This window comes from Dermacentor variabilis, chromosome 1 (assembly GCF_050947875.1).
Source record: "Dermacentor variabilis isolate Ectoservices chromosome 1, ASM5094787v1, whole genome shotgun sequence".
NCBI classification, from domain to species: domain Eukaryota; kingdom Metazoa; phylum Arthropoda; class Arachnida; order Ixodida; family Ixodidae; genus Dermacentor; species Dermacentor variabilis.
The window spans coordinates 206,807,733-206,824,338 of record NC_134568.1 but is presented as its reverse complement, the minus strand read 5'-3'; the positions used below and the strand labels follow the sequence as shown (position 1 = coordinate 206,824,338).

Genomic DNA, 16,606 nt, shown 5'->3' with positions numbered 1-16,606 from the left:
GAACCCGACAGATCACCCCAAGCCTTGCGGCACTCTACACGTCAAAGAAAGCCAGTACAGCGACTTCAGTATTAAGGAAGGAGAGATGTTCTAAAGTGACGTCAGCTGCAATCAGACTGCCTTGCAAGCGCTGGCGGCGCGTGCGTTTTTTGTTTGATATCTTTTCCCTTGTCCTTCCTTCCCCGTCTCTGTTTCGTATATATATGCCCCGAGATGGAAGCAATAAACATTCATGTTCCAACCTTTGAACTGCGTGCCATCGTATTCAGTAGACATGCCACGTGTGTCGTAATGAAGTAACACTTTTCGAATGTCATTATGGTGTTATTCTTTGCAAAACATTTCTTTTTATTATATGTCAGAGCAGATGAGTGTGTATCTGTGGAGTATGTATCAGAGGAGTATGTGCCTCCTTACATATATGAAAAGGAAGAGCAGGGGAAATGGGCATGATGAGGGGCACAGTTTATTGCTTAAGATGAATTGCTAACACCCGATTGTCTCCATGCTATCGCAAAGGAGCACAGATGTTGAAAACGGGAACCACAGCCCTAGAGTCAACAACACTCCCAGTGAGCTTTGCACACTTCTGCTGAACACACACACAGCGTTTAGTAGTGTGGTTTGCTGGGCCAGTTGGTGCATGGTGAACATATAAGGGGTTCCAGCAAGTACGGACGCGAGCACAAGTAAGAAGAAACGGACAGGACAACACTGGACTTACAAATGTAGTTTATTGGGAATACATTCCACTCATCTCATCCATGCATGCGTATACAACCAAGAACAATAACAAGGTTTATAGTAAAAAATCAACAAAAGATATACACGTACACAAAAGCCTAGTCACACCCCTTCCCAACAAGGGCAACAACACTTGGATTAACAAGATAAATTTTAAAATTGATGAAGGAAGGAAGGAAAAAGTGGAGAAGGAAAGGCAGGGAGGTTAACCAGTTTAGCTTAACCGGTTTGCTACCCTACACATGGGAGAGGGATGGGGGAGATGAAAGATGGGGAAGGGGGAGAGGGAGAGAGAGCACATAGCACAGCACACACACATCGTCCGTTGGAGTCCATCAATCTGTCATGGTACGTGATATCACTGTCACAGCCGCTTGCCCAATCCCGTCTCTTTCAAAAACCGAAGTAGTCCCTTCGTCGCCTTCACCTGCGATGTCTTCTGTCGGCGGCATGTGAAAATCGTGTCGAGGGGACAGTGGTCTAGTGTCAAGGTGCGCTAGAACAGATGCCAGGGACTGTCGCTGAACATTATATTCAGGACAGTCACACAGAATGTGTTCCAGCGTCTCCTCGCAAAGACAGGCATTGCAGAGAGCGTTGTCGGCCATTCCAATGTGGAAGGAGTAAGATTTCGTGAAAGCCACCCCTAGCCATACGTGATATAGCAGAGTCGCCTCTCTTCGGCGGAGTCCAGTTGGCATATAGAGATGCATCAAAGAGGGCAGGTGGTATTGACGGTTGCTCTGGTTGGTCTGGCTGTTTGGTGTGCACCATAGAGAGAGTGTGATCTCCTGTGCAAGCACTTCTTTATCATTGATATGGACTGAAGGTTCACTCAAACATGTATGCGCGCCCAACTTTTTGATGTGAAATGCTTCGCTTATTTCTCTTTCCAGTTTACTAAGCTCTCTCCCTACAATTAATACACTATCAAAAACTGGTCGGCAATCATGCTTTTTGCAATGCAACAGCAAGTTTCTTCTTACTTGGGCTCGCATCCATACTTGCTGAAGCCTCTTATACGTTCGCACACACAGCACCCTTCTGGTTCATTTTGCAACATTTGCAGTCCAAGGCCAGATTGCTGCCAGGGGTCCCTGAAAGTGATGATGCGTGCTCTCTTGATCGATCATTAAGGCATCTTCCTGTTTGCCCTATGTATTGCTTTCAGGGACCCTTGCAGCAATCTCGCCTTGCACAGCAGACGTTGCGAAATGAACCAGAAGGGACAAGATAGCCAAGCAAGCACGTGCACCCCCAAATTTCATGAAGTGCAAGTCCTGAAAACTAATGACGATAGGCTAACTTGGGAGATTCTTGAGGCATTTGAGATAAGTAAAGCAGGAGTGCAATATGTAAGCGCTCCGTCAGCGGCCTTCACAAGAAAGGAAGTTGCCTTTATTGAGACATCTTCAGATAGGTAAGAGAGGAGATATGGCGACGAAATAAATAGGAGCAGGAATTTCAATAAAGAAATCAGTTGACAATGCAGCTGCATCCTCGTCTAGTCATTCCTTCTGTGTCCGTGTTCCTTAACTGCTGCTGCTACAATCCTCGAAGAATGAACTAACTAGCCCAGTTAAACATCCTTTTGTCTTTTGCTGTGGCAGATGACAGGGCTGAAGCTCCAGCGTACTGGATGAGGTAGTAGACAGCAACAATAACCCAGCAGTTGCCGTTTTGAGTGCTGGGAAGCGGACTGTACAGGTTCAGAATATTGGCGGTGGTTGCTTCCATCAATGCCGTTTCGGTCCTGAGGTCATGGCAAAGAGTACGGAAAATCAGACGGCGAAGGTTTTTTTTTCGTGTCTCAAATTACAGACATTCTTATACATTGACTCTATGGGTACGTGGCAACTGTATAGTTACCTAAACTTGCTGAAAGCATTGCATTACCGTGAAAACGCGAAAATACCGCACTTTTGTGCAGTTGGCGAAAATGGCACTTCAGTGGGCACAGCCAGAAGCAGGCAAGTCGAAATGTAGCAAAATGGAGCAAATGGCTCAGTTGGACTACCACTGCCGGCACAGTTAGAGCATGGCTCGGCAATTTCTTCCAATGGCAACTTGCAAGAAACAGTGGTGAATTACGAAGTTAGTGCACACAAACGTGGGCTGTGTTTTAAATGTGCGATCCAAGTGTAGAAAGATAAGATGGGCTGGTTTGATATGAGATTCTGAAAATGAAGACTCACTGTGAGAAAGCCTGTGGAATGAAAATATTATTTCACAGAATGTTTTGCATAAGCAAATGAGAATCAAGAAACTGAAGGTGATAAGGTGAAAGTATGTATTGTATGAAGCATCTAACCACCACTGCATTCGAAACCACTGCAATATTGCCACTCTGGGCTTGTGCCTGACTTGCCCAAAGTTGGTAGTGCCATTTGTTGTGGAGCTGATAAGAACCACAATCTTTCCATGAAATGGAGAGGAGGCATCCTCTCACCAAAAGTAGTTCTTACACTGCAGTTGCCAGCTGCTGCGCCATACCGCGGTGGTGGTAAGACCTGTTGCCAGCATTTGTACAAAACATTAAACTCAGTATTCAAGGACAATTCGAGGATTTCAAGGATACCAAAGGCCAAAATTCAAGGAAGGGGGAACAAACCTTATCCATACACATACACTGGAAAAAAGTAACATCTTTTTAGCTGCAAGAAAGCAGCTGCTGAATTGGACACATGCTTCAAGCTCTTCAGGTGGCTTTTCAAAGTTGACTTTCCCATTGAAACGATTTCTATTGCCTTCTAGCATGATGGCTAGTAGCGTCTGGCTTCAGCCAAAGACACTTGTTGCTTTAAATCCAAATGGCTGAAACTTACTTTTACTTTTCGCCAGGCATTTCTAGAACCTAAAGCTTGAAAATGGAGCCATGATGACTGTAGTGTAAACCAACTAGCAAAACAGCAAAAATAGTGGTACGACTTGGCTGCTTCTTGTCTAGCTCCGTGACAATAACAGTAATTGAAACAAGCCTGCCATTGGCAGCTGTGGACATTCTGCATTGCTTCATTTAGCGAAACTCTAAAAGGAAAATATCTAGAATCATTTCCAAATAGACAGTGTCTATGGCATAGCCTCGACGCAGGTTTGTTACTTTTAATGTTCAAAGGTCACCCGCATCCACAGTTACCAAGGAATTCAAGGAGCACATTCATTTTCAAGGAGCTTTAAGGACGCTTGAATCTTTTTTATATATATATAAATTCAAGGGTTTTCAAGGATTTCAAGGAGATGTAAGGACCATGTGCTGCGTAACAAAGGGTGCTAATAATCCTTGGAACCAGACAGGCTGCCAAGAGAAATTGAACTTGGAGATGTTCAAGTTGTGAATGCTATCAAGTAAAGCTAATTTTGCAGGGCTCTTTAAGGAACTATCAGCTGTGTCTAGGGATGCTATAGGGTTAAGCAAGGTTAGAAGACCCAGTGAGGCATCACAGTGCTAAGTAATGGGCACTTCTGCTACAGTGGTCTTCATGATATGAGAGATATGATACAGGATTTCTAATACGTAAGGACAATAGTGAAAAACATAGATTAATTTTACTGCACTACTGAAAGGGTAGTACTCATTATAATAGATAAATAAGTATAAAATTAAAGGTAGCAGAAGTATCTCCATCAATGTCTAGTCTTGATGATGAAGTGGAAAGTTCCTACAAGGATATCGAATTAGCTTTGAGAAAAGTCAAATTTCCATATACTATAGCTATAGGCAATTCCACTGCGAATGTGAGGAAAAAGCAGGCTGGAGAACAGGCAAGTCAGAACTATGGCAGTATGTCATAAATTATGGCAGACTAGAGACAGACAGGGCAAGTTGTACACACAAGACAAACATTTATGATTAAAGAACAAACATCAAACAAAACAACTCTAAACAAAAGGTGTACATGCTTTAAGAACACCTAATACTGAAAAATTATAGCCCTACGGGAAACTCCTGGCTGTTCGGCCATCGTGGCTCACTTGTAGCGGTCTCAGGGTAACCGCTGCGGCACAGGACTGGTCAGGTAGTCATGTGCCTGCCATTTCTGGGGCCTGATGATCAAATAATGTAGCCGCCATAGCACAGGACGTGACTAGGTGCGCGGGTGGCTGTGGGTGAATGGCGACGTGTTGGAACCTGGGCTTGTGGCATAGGACGGGGCCGGAACTGTCAACAGGAATCTAACCAGGTACCGCAATGCATGGTCACAGCACTCTAGGGGGACGGCAGGACGGTGTGGTGCCAGTGGGTCACCTCTGCAGGCCAGGTTTTCTGAACCACCCACTACCGTCTGCAAAGCAGCAGCTAGAGACCACATTTGCCCAATGCTATGTCACTCAATGACCTGCCACCGCAGTACATACTCTGTCTTCTTCATTTTCTCCTGGTGGTCACCCCACCCCTTCTTTGTTCTCTTCTTTTTCTTCATATCAATTGCTGGGTGCTTCACTTCATCTTCTTTGTGACCTCTTTCACTTTATTTTTTCTGGAGCACTTGAACCCATGACTTTAGAAGGAGAGGAGATACCATATGTTCTCGTATAAGGGCTACACTCTAAAATCTTGACCAGAATTTTTTTAGGCAGCCCATACACAAGTAATATCCGCTCTGAAAAACCTATGGGCTTGCCGCTATATGTGATGCCTATGGCAAGCCTTTATTTTAACTGTTTGCTTCCTCCTTTTTCATTGCTGACACCTCAGCATGGGGCTGAAGCAGCTGCAGCCTGGTTTACTGGAAGTGTGCTGTTTAAAGTGAATCTGCCCTCAGACGGGCGATCAGACATCGCATCGCACATAGGTTACACAATACAAAAGTAAGTATTGGGGTTTTTACACAAAATGTGAATGGAATGTAGCAGTCTAGAGCACCAGTGTACGTTTCAGACAGTGCAGGAGTGACGAATGCTTAACGGACAAGCATGTACACAAAGTGCAAGAAGCCTGAAGCGTAGAGGGCACTCATGTGAACAAATGTGTAATATCAGAAAACTTTCTTTGTCCTTGAGGCTCTCATACAGTGTATCGTCTTCAGTCAAAATCACATTCTGGGCAATCTCCACAAGAATTGCTTTCTCTGGGGACCTCATTGTCACTCTCTTCTTCAGTGCTGTCATTCGAAGACAATTGATGGTCGTCCTAACGTGCGTTATATTCCACCTCAAGACTAACATCATTTTCAGATTCACTAAAGTCTTACAAGTTCTTTCCATAAAACGCATGTAGAGAATACATCACTATCCTTGGTGCTCCACGCTATGAAAAGTCTACAAATTCCTTCAACCATGCCACTAAAAAAGTACTGCCTTCATGCACGAACACTGCAAAGTGCAATTATTAGTAGTTAAATAAGTTACCGAAAGGTGCCAGAACCAATATTTTCATGCGTTGGGAGAGGCCTGACACATTACAGCAAACTGTCGACAATTCTTAGCAGTGTATAAGACTCCAATGCAGAACCAATGGATTTCATAACAGAATTAAACACTTTTGCTACCATAGCTTGGTCACTCCTATTACTAGAAAACTTTTACATCGACAGGCTAATGTTGATCTTGTTGAGGTGACATTGCACACCAACAATATGCAGAGCATATAGATATCCCCTTTGTGACTACTGAAGTAAAGATAGCTATGAAAAAAAACTTAGTAGTTTTATATCAGATATTTATCTAACAGCAAGGTCATGTGTTCTATGAGAAGGCATTTCAAGGTAGAAAAATACAAGTTCTCTTGCCAACACATAAAGGTGACTTCGTCTTAGAAGTTAAATGTTTCTGCTTGGTAACACCCTAACTTTAATAAAAAAATAAACTTAATTTCAATAACACACTAAAATACAACTTGACACAAAGCGCAAAAAAGTACACCAGAAGATTGTTTGACATTATGACTAGTTCACACTTCGCATTATATTTCCAGGTATAATTGAAAGTTTTAGAATAGGGGCCCCAATAGTTTGGGACCCCAAAGAGCTTTGCGGGTGTTAGCGTTGGGGCACGTAGGAGTGAAGAGCTTTATAATAGGGTTTTACGTTTGCGGATAGCGTCTTGCTCTGACAGCGCCACTAAGGCATCAAAGAAAAGCTATTAGAAATAATTAAATAAAATATACCATTTTATGATAGGCATAATATGATATGAATATGAATATGAATATGACAGGCAAACAGGCCTGGAGTGCGGCCTGATCCCGGTGACCAGAACCGGTAACGCACTCTCTCACCAGAGCAGGATTGGCCACCCTGGTGCAGTACTTGGCCACAACCTCCTATATGAATACAACAATCAAACCTCGGCCCTCAGTCCCCAGCAGCCGCGAAGCAACTGACCACGGCGGCGGTCAGATCTGTGACGCTGCAGAGGGTGCTAAGAATACCTGGCTCCGGACAGGCCGCCATTGGCATCTGAACCTGGCAACGTTTAACGTTAGAACGCTATCTAGTGAGGCGAGTCTAGCAGTGTTATTGGAGGAATTAGGGGGTAGTAAATGGGATATAAAAGGGCTCAGTGAGGTTAGGAGGACAAAAGAAGCATATACAGTGCTAAAAAGCGGGCATGTACTGTGTTACCGGGGCTTAGCAGAGAGACGAGAACTAGGAGTCGGATTCCTGATTAATAAGGAAATAGCTGGTAACATACAGGAATTCTATAGCGTTAACGAGAGGGTGGCAGGTCTTGTTGTGAAACTTAATAAGAGGTACAAATTGAAGGTGGTACAAGTCTATGCCCCTACATGCAGTCATGATGACCAGGAAGTCGAAAGCTTTTATGAAGACGTGGAATCGGCGATGGGTAAAGTCAAAACAAAATACACTATACTGATGGGCGACTTCAATGCCAGGGTAGGCAAGAAGCAGGCTGGAGACAAGTCAGTGGGGGAATATGGCATAGGCTCTAGGAATAGCAGAGGAGAATTATTAGTAGAGTTTGCAGAACAGAATAATATGCGGATAATCAACACCTTTTTCCGCAAGCGGGTTATTCGAAAGTGGACGTGGAGGAGCCCGAATGGTGAGACTAGAAATGAAATCGACTTCATACTCTGCGCGAACCCTGGCATCATACAAGATGTAGACGTGCTCGGCAAGGTACGCTGCAGTGACCATAGGATGGTAAGAACTCGAATTAGCCTAGACTTGAGGAGGGAACGGAAGAAACTGGTACACAAGAAGCCAATCAATGAGTTAGCGGTAAGAGGGAAACTAGAGGAATTCCGGATCAAGCTACAGAACAGGTACTCGGCTTTAACTCAGGAAGAGGACCTTAGTGTTGCAGCAATGAACGACAATCTCATGGGCATCATTAAGGAGTGCGCAATAGAAGTCGGTGGTAATGCCGTTATACAGGAAACCAGTAAGCTATCGCAGGAGACGAAAGATCTGATCAAGAAACGCCAATGTATGAAAGCCTCTAACCCTACAGCTAGAATAGAACTGGCAGAACTTTCTAAGTTAATCAACAAGCGTAAGACAGCGAACATCAGGAACTATAATATGGATAGAATTGAACAGGCTCTCAGGAACGGAGAAAGCCTAAAAACAGTGAAGAAGAAACTAGGAATAGGCAAGAATCAGATGTGTGCGTTAAGAGACAAAGCCGGCAATATCGTTACTAATATGGATGAGATAGTTCAAGTGGCTGAGGAGTTCTATAGAGATTTATACAGTACCAGTGGCACCCACGACGATAGTGGAAGAGAGAATAGCCTAGAGGAATTCGAAATCCCACAGGTAACGCCAGAAGAAGTAAAGAAAGCCTTAGGAGCTATGCAAAGGGGGAAGGCAGCTGGGGAGGATCAGGTAACAGCAGATTTGTTGAAGGATGGTGGTCAGATTGTTCTAGAGAAACTGGCCACCCTGTATACGCAATGCCTCATAACCTCGAGCGTACCGGAATCTTGGAAGAACGCTAACATAATCCTAATCCATAAGAAAGGGGACGCCAAAGACTTGAAAAATTATAGACCGATCAGCTTACTGTCCGTTGCCTACAAAGTATTTACTAAGGTAATCGCAAATAGAATCAGGAACACCTTAGACTTCTGTCAACCAAAGGACCAGGCAGGATTCCGTAAAGGCTACTCAACAATAGACCATATTCACACTATCAATCAAGTGATAGAGAAATGTGCAGAATATAACCAACCCTTATATATAGCTTTCATTGATTACGAGAAAGCGTTTGATTCAGTCGAAACCTCAGCAGTCATGGAGGCATTACGGAATCAGGGTGTAGATGAGCCATACGTAAAGATACTGGAAGATATCTATAGCGGCTCCACAGCCACCGTAGTCCTCCACAAAGAAAGCAACAAAATCCCTATAAAGAAAGGCGTCAGACAGGGAGATACGATATCTCCAATGCTATTCACAGCATGTTTACAGGAGGTATTCAGAGGCCTGGAGTGGGAAGAATTGGGGATAAAAGTTGATGGAGAATACCTTAGCAACTTGCGATTCGCTGATGATATTGCCTTGCTTAGTAACTCAGGAGACCAATTGCAATGCATGCTCACTGACCTGGAGAGGCAAAGCAGAAGGGTGGGTCTGAAAATTAATCTGCAGAAAACTAAAGTATTGTTTAACAGGCTCGGAAGAGAACAGCAGTTTACGATAGGTAGCGAAGCACTGGAAGGGGTAAGGGAATACATCTACTTAGGGCAGGTAGTGACCACGGATCCGGATCATGAGACTGAAATAACCAGAAGAATAAGAATGGGCTGGGGTGCGTTTGGCAGGCATTCTCAAATCATGAACAGCAGGTTGCCACTATCCCTCAAAAGGAAAGTGTATAACAGCTGTGTGTTACCAGTACTCACATATGGGGCAGAAACCTGGAGGCTTACGAAAAGGGTTCTGCTGAAATTGAGGACGACGCAACGAGCTATGGAAGGAAGAATGATGGGTGTGACGTTAAGGGATAAGAAAAGAGCAGATTGGGTGAGGCAACAAACGCGGGTAAACGACATCTTAGTTGAAATCAAGAAAAAGAAATGGGCATGGGCCGGACATGTAATGAGGAGGGAAGATAACCAATGGTCACTAAGGGTTACGGACTGGATTCCAAGGGAAGGGATGCGTAGCAGGGGGCGGCAGAAAGTTAGGTGGGCGGATGACATTAAGACGTTTGCAGGGACAACATGGCCACAATTAGTACATGACCGGGGTAGTTGGAGAAGTATGGGAGAGGCCTTTGCCCTGCAGTGGGCGTAACTAGGCTGATGATGATGATGATAAATAATTTTGAATTTCATGTATTCACATTTAATTACGATTTAGAGGTTATTCTGTAAGCAGCAAACAATTAGTTGCACTTAGTTTTGAGCAAACCAACTTTACTAGCCTTCACCAGCCAAGCTTAGCTGTGTTAGGCCTACGAGCCATAATATCCACAATCGAATTCAAAATCAGCGGCGTCTAATGAGTCAATCTTCATAACACACGCTAGCTGAGAGAAAGCGATAACCGCAGTCACTTCTCCTAGCTTGCGAACTTCACGCGTTACCGCGAATCGAACCCAGTTTGGTGCTAGGTTAGAGCCGTCGCTTCGATGGGTGCCGCCATGTTTGCCGACGCAAAACTTTTGGGGCCACTATTTTGGCTCCCGCTAAATCGGTGAAATAGCGTTCCCAACGCAAAACCCAAAGGCAGTTTGCGTCTTGCGCATGCGCAGTGGCTTCGACGCTATTTCTTTGGGGCCCCAATACGTTTGGGGCCCCTATTGTTAAACTCTCTATTTAGCCTATTGATGACTGCACAACGCCTCAATTACCAGTGCTAAATTACAGTATGAGGAACATTACTGGATGAATTCAAGACGTGCAACAATATAATAAATATCACAGATAACTTTGCAGCCACGAAAACAGTGCTCTCTAAACACACCTTTAGAAGTAAATATTGCCATTATTTGTTTAATTGTATGCAGAAAAAGCTAGCACAAGAATTTTGTCATACTAAAGTTATGAGAAACATAATTATAAGCAAAAATAAATAAATAGATAAAACGCACCTTCAGTTCACAGCAGAAGTGAAGAGCCACATTGAACAAGTCATATTTAAAAAATTGAATCCTGGTTGTCAATGTATCCATCCAGCCATTGATATTCACAAAAGCAATTTGAAAAACATACTTCATCATCTTGCCCCATATTGCCTTCCAATGCGAGCTGTATAAACTTGATACTTACACATGTTGAGCTGCCTGATAAAACTGGCCATATTGCTGTGCTTGAAGTAGAGTGGCAAAAGTTCCTTGGCAAACTGTATCTGGTTGTGTATGATGAAGCTCTGGCCACTCTGCAAAAAACAGTTCAGCATGGATTTGGGATGACGAGCACAGCACACAGCTCTCAACTAGGATTTAAGCACTGAATACAACTAGCTATACATTTAAAGGGCAACTCCGGTAACTTTCGAGATCAAAACGTGACTTTTGTGAAAAATTTGAGCAAGAACAGAGCAGTAAGTGTGAATTCCTTTTTCTAAAATTTTTAATGAAGTATGCACATCCCTGTACACAGTATAGAGTGCACTTCGTTTAGACTTCGTTTAACACTTCGTTTAAAGACTATGTGTAGTGTGACAGTGAGCTCATTACCTGTGCTGAACTATCACATCCGAAAATTTTTTCCAATGTTAGTCCCAAAGAGTGCAACAAAGAAGATGAAATGGCAGAGGCAGATTCAACACCTGCAACTAGCCAAGGCAGCAGGATGCCTTGGAAAGTTGCGAGACTTAGTGTCTCAACAACAAGCTGTACCCGAGGAAGTGCACAAAAACATAGCCTCTCTGGACAGCTTTGTTACTTCTCGTGCTAAGAGCACCTGTGCAAATGAAAATATTTTTTTTTTTAAAAACGAGATAGGCAGCAATGTAATTGTTATGCACTTCTAATATATTGATTTACATAACTCCATAAATTGATTCACACTTTTGACTTGTCTGCTGTGCCCTATGCTGCTCCGTATTCTAGTGAATATTCAGTTTAGTAAACTTTCATTTAAGTGAACTATTTCCTTGGGCCCCTTGAAGTTCACTCAAGTGAGAGTTCACTGTATGCATGATGTAACAGCAAAATGGTGCAAGAATATCAAGGTAGAGTAGCCACCTGTCTTTTGTGCTTGTGCTTTTTCTCGCTTGCCTAGCCTCTTCTCATGACAACAGTGGCTACTTCGGTATTAAAGAAAGGCAATTTACTAATGCTGCTCAAATAATGCATCTCTTAGGATCGCTTTAAAAGGCTTCAGTGAGAATTGACTTGCTTATGATTTCACCTGTACTAAAACTTGCTTCATAAATACTTGTACTGTAATTTGCTACACAAATTGTACTGGAGCAAATAGAGGGATAGCCCAAGTGTAAGCAGAGGCTCTGTAAGATAGCATGCAGGTTTTCACTGTGTTTCCACTTGGAAGCTCCATGATAACAGAAGCATACAAATGCAATGTTTCAGTTCCCTTAAATACAAATACATATTAAAGGGCTTCATTGGAGACAACATGATGTGGTTCGGCTTGTGCTCTGCACTGTTGTTTCATAATGTTGATGGTGCAAATAGTCAAAAGGCAGGTAGCTTTTTTTTTCTGCATCAAAATTTTAAAAATTGCCTGTGGCAGATAGAACAATTCTGACCCTCGATCTAAATTACTCGATGAGGCGACCATTAATCTGAGAAATCAAAATGCTTAATTGAATAACACAATTATGCCAATTAACTGTTTAATTTGTTCCTCTACAGCACATATTTATATCTATGAATTGTAGCTAGTGAGTATGCAAGGCATATTTATCATTTATATTTCATCATAAATTTTAAAATTGCTTTAGATGTGAAATGCTTACAAAAATTTTTGATTCATTTTTAATGTGTCCAACAAAATGCATTGGCATTCCAGTTACTTTCGTGCTTCAATGCACAAGACAGCATTTTCTTAAAAAGTGGAACAACAGTGCATTTTTGCCGCAAGTTTGACAACGCATATTTCAAAACTGGTGCCATCCTCAGAAATCCTTCCAAGTCGATATGCCTTGCATACTCACTAGCCACATTTCATAGATCGAAATATGTGTCATAAAGTAATTAATTAACAAGTTAATTAGCATAATATTTAATTATTCAATGAAGCATTATGATTTGTCATAGAAGCAATGGCCGCCTCATCGAGTAACATTTTAGATCAAGGGTTAGAATTGTGCTATCTGCCACAGGCAATCATGAAAAATTTGGTGCAGCTAAACAGAAAACACCTTTATAGCCCGATCACATGCAGAGGTTGTTCAAGATAGCATGCAATTCAAACAACTTGTTTTTCCCGCACTGAAGCTCCATGCCAGAAGTATGTCAACAGTCTTTTTTTGGTTGTCTAAAACAGAAATATAGGTTAAAAGGCTCCAGTGGGGTGTGACTTGCTTGATTGGTTTCTCTTGTGCTATACATGATTGCCACAAATTTGTTGAAGAAAACAGAAAAGGAAGATAGATGGCCCGATCAAGTACAGAGGTTCTTTAATCGGCCCTTCACCAGGCCCCATTGCAAATTTTAGTTATACACTGGAAGTACTAAAACTTCCAGTGATCTAGGGATCATTTTGCCAAAATAATTTTTCAAATAAATGTATTATTGTAGGATATAGAAGAAACTGAATGACCTGTTATCATATTACCTGGAAATAAGCGCGACTGCCAACAGAAACACTCTCCCTCTGCCACGAGTAGAGTCCACAAGCAACATTCCATCCCCTCCTTCTCCCACACTGGAGCTGAGAGACCGCGTCATGTTCATGTGAAAAGCCCCGGCTCTTTCTTTCTTTTTTTTTTCCTTCTTTTTTTTGCTGTGTGGCACATTTCTAGTAATGGTGTTACGCTTTCCGCATTAGATGATTTACTGAAGTAATGTGTCAGGGTGAGTGACATTGCTAGGATTGCGTTTTATGTAATGGCATTTGTGTGTGTAACCTTGACTCTCAGGCTGGGAGCGCCAATTCCTCAAGAGGGAGGACACACAATGTTTTGTTTTGAAATTTAAGCCGTTTTTGCAGCGGACAGCACTGTAGTACTTTGCAACATGATGGCCAGCGCATGCATAAAGCGCTGTGCTTGTCTGTTTAATTTGGCCGAACCTGGTGAGGGGCCCTTCAAGACGGCATGCAGTTAGTGCAAAAATGTGTTTTGGTTGTCTGTGAAGGAAGTATAGGTTAAAAAGCTTCAGTCGGGAGTGATTTGCTTTGGGTTTCTCATGTGCATACAACAGTCACAAAATTTGCTGGGACAAATAGAGAAATGTCAGATATATGGCCCAATAGTGTCTGGAGGTTTGTGATGAGAGAATACAATTCACACAGCTTGTTTTTCCACACAAGCTTCATGCCAGAAGTGAATCTAATAATTGTTTGTTGGTGGTATAAAACAATAGTTGCTGGTATAAGTATTATTACTAGTGGCGCAGCCAGAAATTTTTTTGGAGGAGGAGGGCACGTGCCCAGTGTGCCACCCCCTGGCTATGCCACTGGTCATCATGACTTGCCCAATTTGTATCAGCACTTGTAACTTTTTTCTTAAGAAATAGAAATATATATTAAAAGGCTTCAGTTGGTAGGGACTTTAAGGTGTCTCTTGCATGTTACATGGTTGCCACAATACTTCGTGGAGGAACTAGGGAAAAGGGAGATAGATGGTTCGATCATGTCTGGAGGTTTTTGTGCAATTCGTCTGGCCTGCGCTTCCACACCAAAACTCCCTGCCAGAAGTGTGCTAGAAATGTGTTTTTGTTGTCTGCAAAGGAAGTAGAGGTTAAAAAGCTTTAGTGGGGAGCGACTTCCTTAGGCTTTTTTTATTTTTATTTTCTGTATGCTAGGTGGTCACAATATTTGCTGGGACAAATAGAGAGATGGCAGCTACATGGCCCAATCATGTCTGTGAAGAGATGGGCAATCCTTTGTGGAGGTTCCTTAAGAGAGCATGCAATTTGCACATCCTGTATTCCCATACAAACTTCATGTCAGAAGTGAATCTCCAAATTATTTTGGTGGTATAAAACAACAGTTGCTGGTATAAGTATCATCATTGTGACTTACAAAATTTGTATTGACATTGACCTTTTCTTAATTATAAAGATAAGGTTACAAGTGACTTGCGTGAGCTTGTCTTGCGCAATACAACGTTGTCACAAATTTTGCAAAAGCAACTAGAGAAAAGTGTCAGGAGCGGGGGACTTGCAAGACGCAGTCGCACCATGGCGCTAAGCTTTAACGCTCTGCGCCACATGGATATCAGATTGTTGACATATATATATATATATATATATATATATATATATATATATATATATATATATATATATATATATAGAGAGAGAGAGAGAGAGAGAGAGAGAGAGAGAGAGAGAGAAGTGAAAAAGCGGCATGCACTAGGCATGATTAAATCAAAGGTAAAAGTGCCAGAATGGCTCGTACTGCCACAACTACTACTACTGAAAAGTACGCCACAATGCAGGTCATTGTTTACGGCGCAGTATTATTCCCAGAATTAAGCGAAACGTTACAAAAAACAAGGCAGAGATTCCGTAGCGAGTTAAACAATTAGGCTGCAGAATACGAAGTCAGCTCACGAAGAAAAGCAGCGCACAAGCGGTTAGCACACGCGCGTTCGGTTGCCGGTCGACTTCACTTGACGAAATCATTCATTGCACTAAAAACGCCGTTATGTAAACAGGCCACAAACACTCGCAGTAGTGCGCTACGAGCGTCTCATGTGATGACAGGCACATATGATAACATGGTAGCATTCCAAAGCAGACCAAAGTTAGTTTTGGAATACACCAAACATCATCTAGCCCTAACCAATCAACAGAGAGGAGCGAGACATACCGAGCTCCAACTGATCAAGTCGTTGCATTTCTCGTCTTCGACAAGTTTCCATAGTTTAACTAAAAACGCGGGAACATTACTGGCGACAACTGTGGTATGCATGACTATCTCTTCACTCACACAGGCCAACAATATAACTGCTCCATCGAATAAAAAACGACTGCTCTGTTAACTGTTCCAATCATTTCACGGTTTCGCCAAACACGGTTGCTAGCACTACGGTGACTGGGGATGGCTGGGGTTTTGGTCGGTCACTGGTCGAGATATTGCAGATGTCGTAAGTACGAGCAGCGGTACACGAATGCATGAACGCAACTACAGTTATATATCTTTAACCTAAGCCTGCTAGCATGCTGTTTAGTATACTGCCTGCGACGATGCTCCGTCGATAAATGTGTTTTGAGAAGTAGAAAAGTAGCCAAGTTATTTCACGTTTATTTTGGAAAGGTTGAGCGCGTGAGAAGGGACAATAAATTTATAACTCGCCAGGATACACACTCCCAAAAGAAGTTCGCATCCTTTGGGTTTGTTACACAACAACAATCGTCATCTGTCCATATCTGTCCTGCGCACCCCAGGAGGCATTGACCCCACCATAGAGGTTCTCACATAGTGAGAAACTCTATGCACCCCACAATGCCGATGCTTCCAGGCAGTAATAGAGTTTCCTATGCAGGCAGTATAGTAACTATGCTTCCAGGTTACCATGCAACATAGAGTTTCATACATAGTTTCATACAATAATTCCATGTACCATGCAGGTCACCATGGAAGAAGGAAAATCTGAGGGGCCCTGACGTCACTCTTCATGAAGCAAAGTGACGCCGGAAGTCGGCGTTATTCCTCCATCGTGTTACTCGTCTAGCCCATGGTCTAGCCCACGACCGTCTAGCCATAGAGTTATAGTGAACTAGAATAATGTCATTCTAGTACACTATAATAGAGTTAATCCTCTGGCGTTACTCCTATCCTCCACATGCCATACCCCTCCAGATTATCCTC

At 42.7% G+C, this 16,606-nt stretch overlaps 1 protein-coding gene across 6 annotated transcripts in view; it reads right to left on the bottom strand.

The window, feature by feature from the left end:
• Positions 1 to 15,997, bottom strand: part of LOC142591373 (heat shock factor protein 1-like) — a 170,120-nt gene extending 154,123 nt beyond the window's left edge. For 2 of the 6 annotated variants that reach the window (XM_075703710.1, XM_075703737.1), the window contains exons 1-2: positions 15,605 to 15,997; positions 10,928 to 11,036 (exon numbers count right to left, since the gene is read on the bottom strand). In XM_075703710.1, coding sequence (XP_075559825.1) covers positions 10,928 to 11,036; positions 15,605 to 15,706 — 211 coding nt within the window. In that variant the 5' untranslated portion in view covers positions 15,707 to 15,997. Of the gene's footprint in view, positions 1 to 10,749; positions 10,811 to 10,927; positions 11,037 to 15,604 lie in introns of those variants that run through there. The other 4 variants (XM_075703742.1, XM_075703702.1, XM_075703717.1 and 1 more) reach the window with 4 other exon arrangements.
• Positions 15,998 to 16,606: the final 609 nt, after the last annotated feature.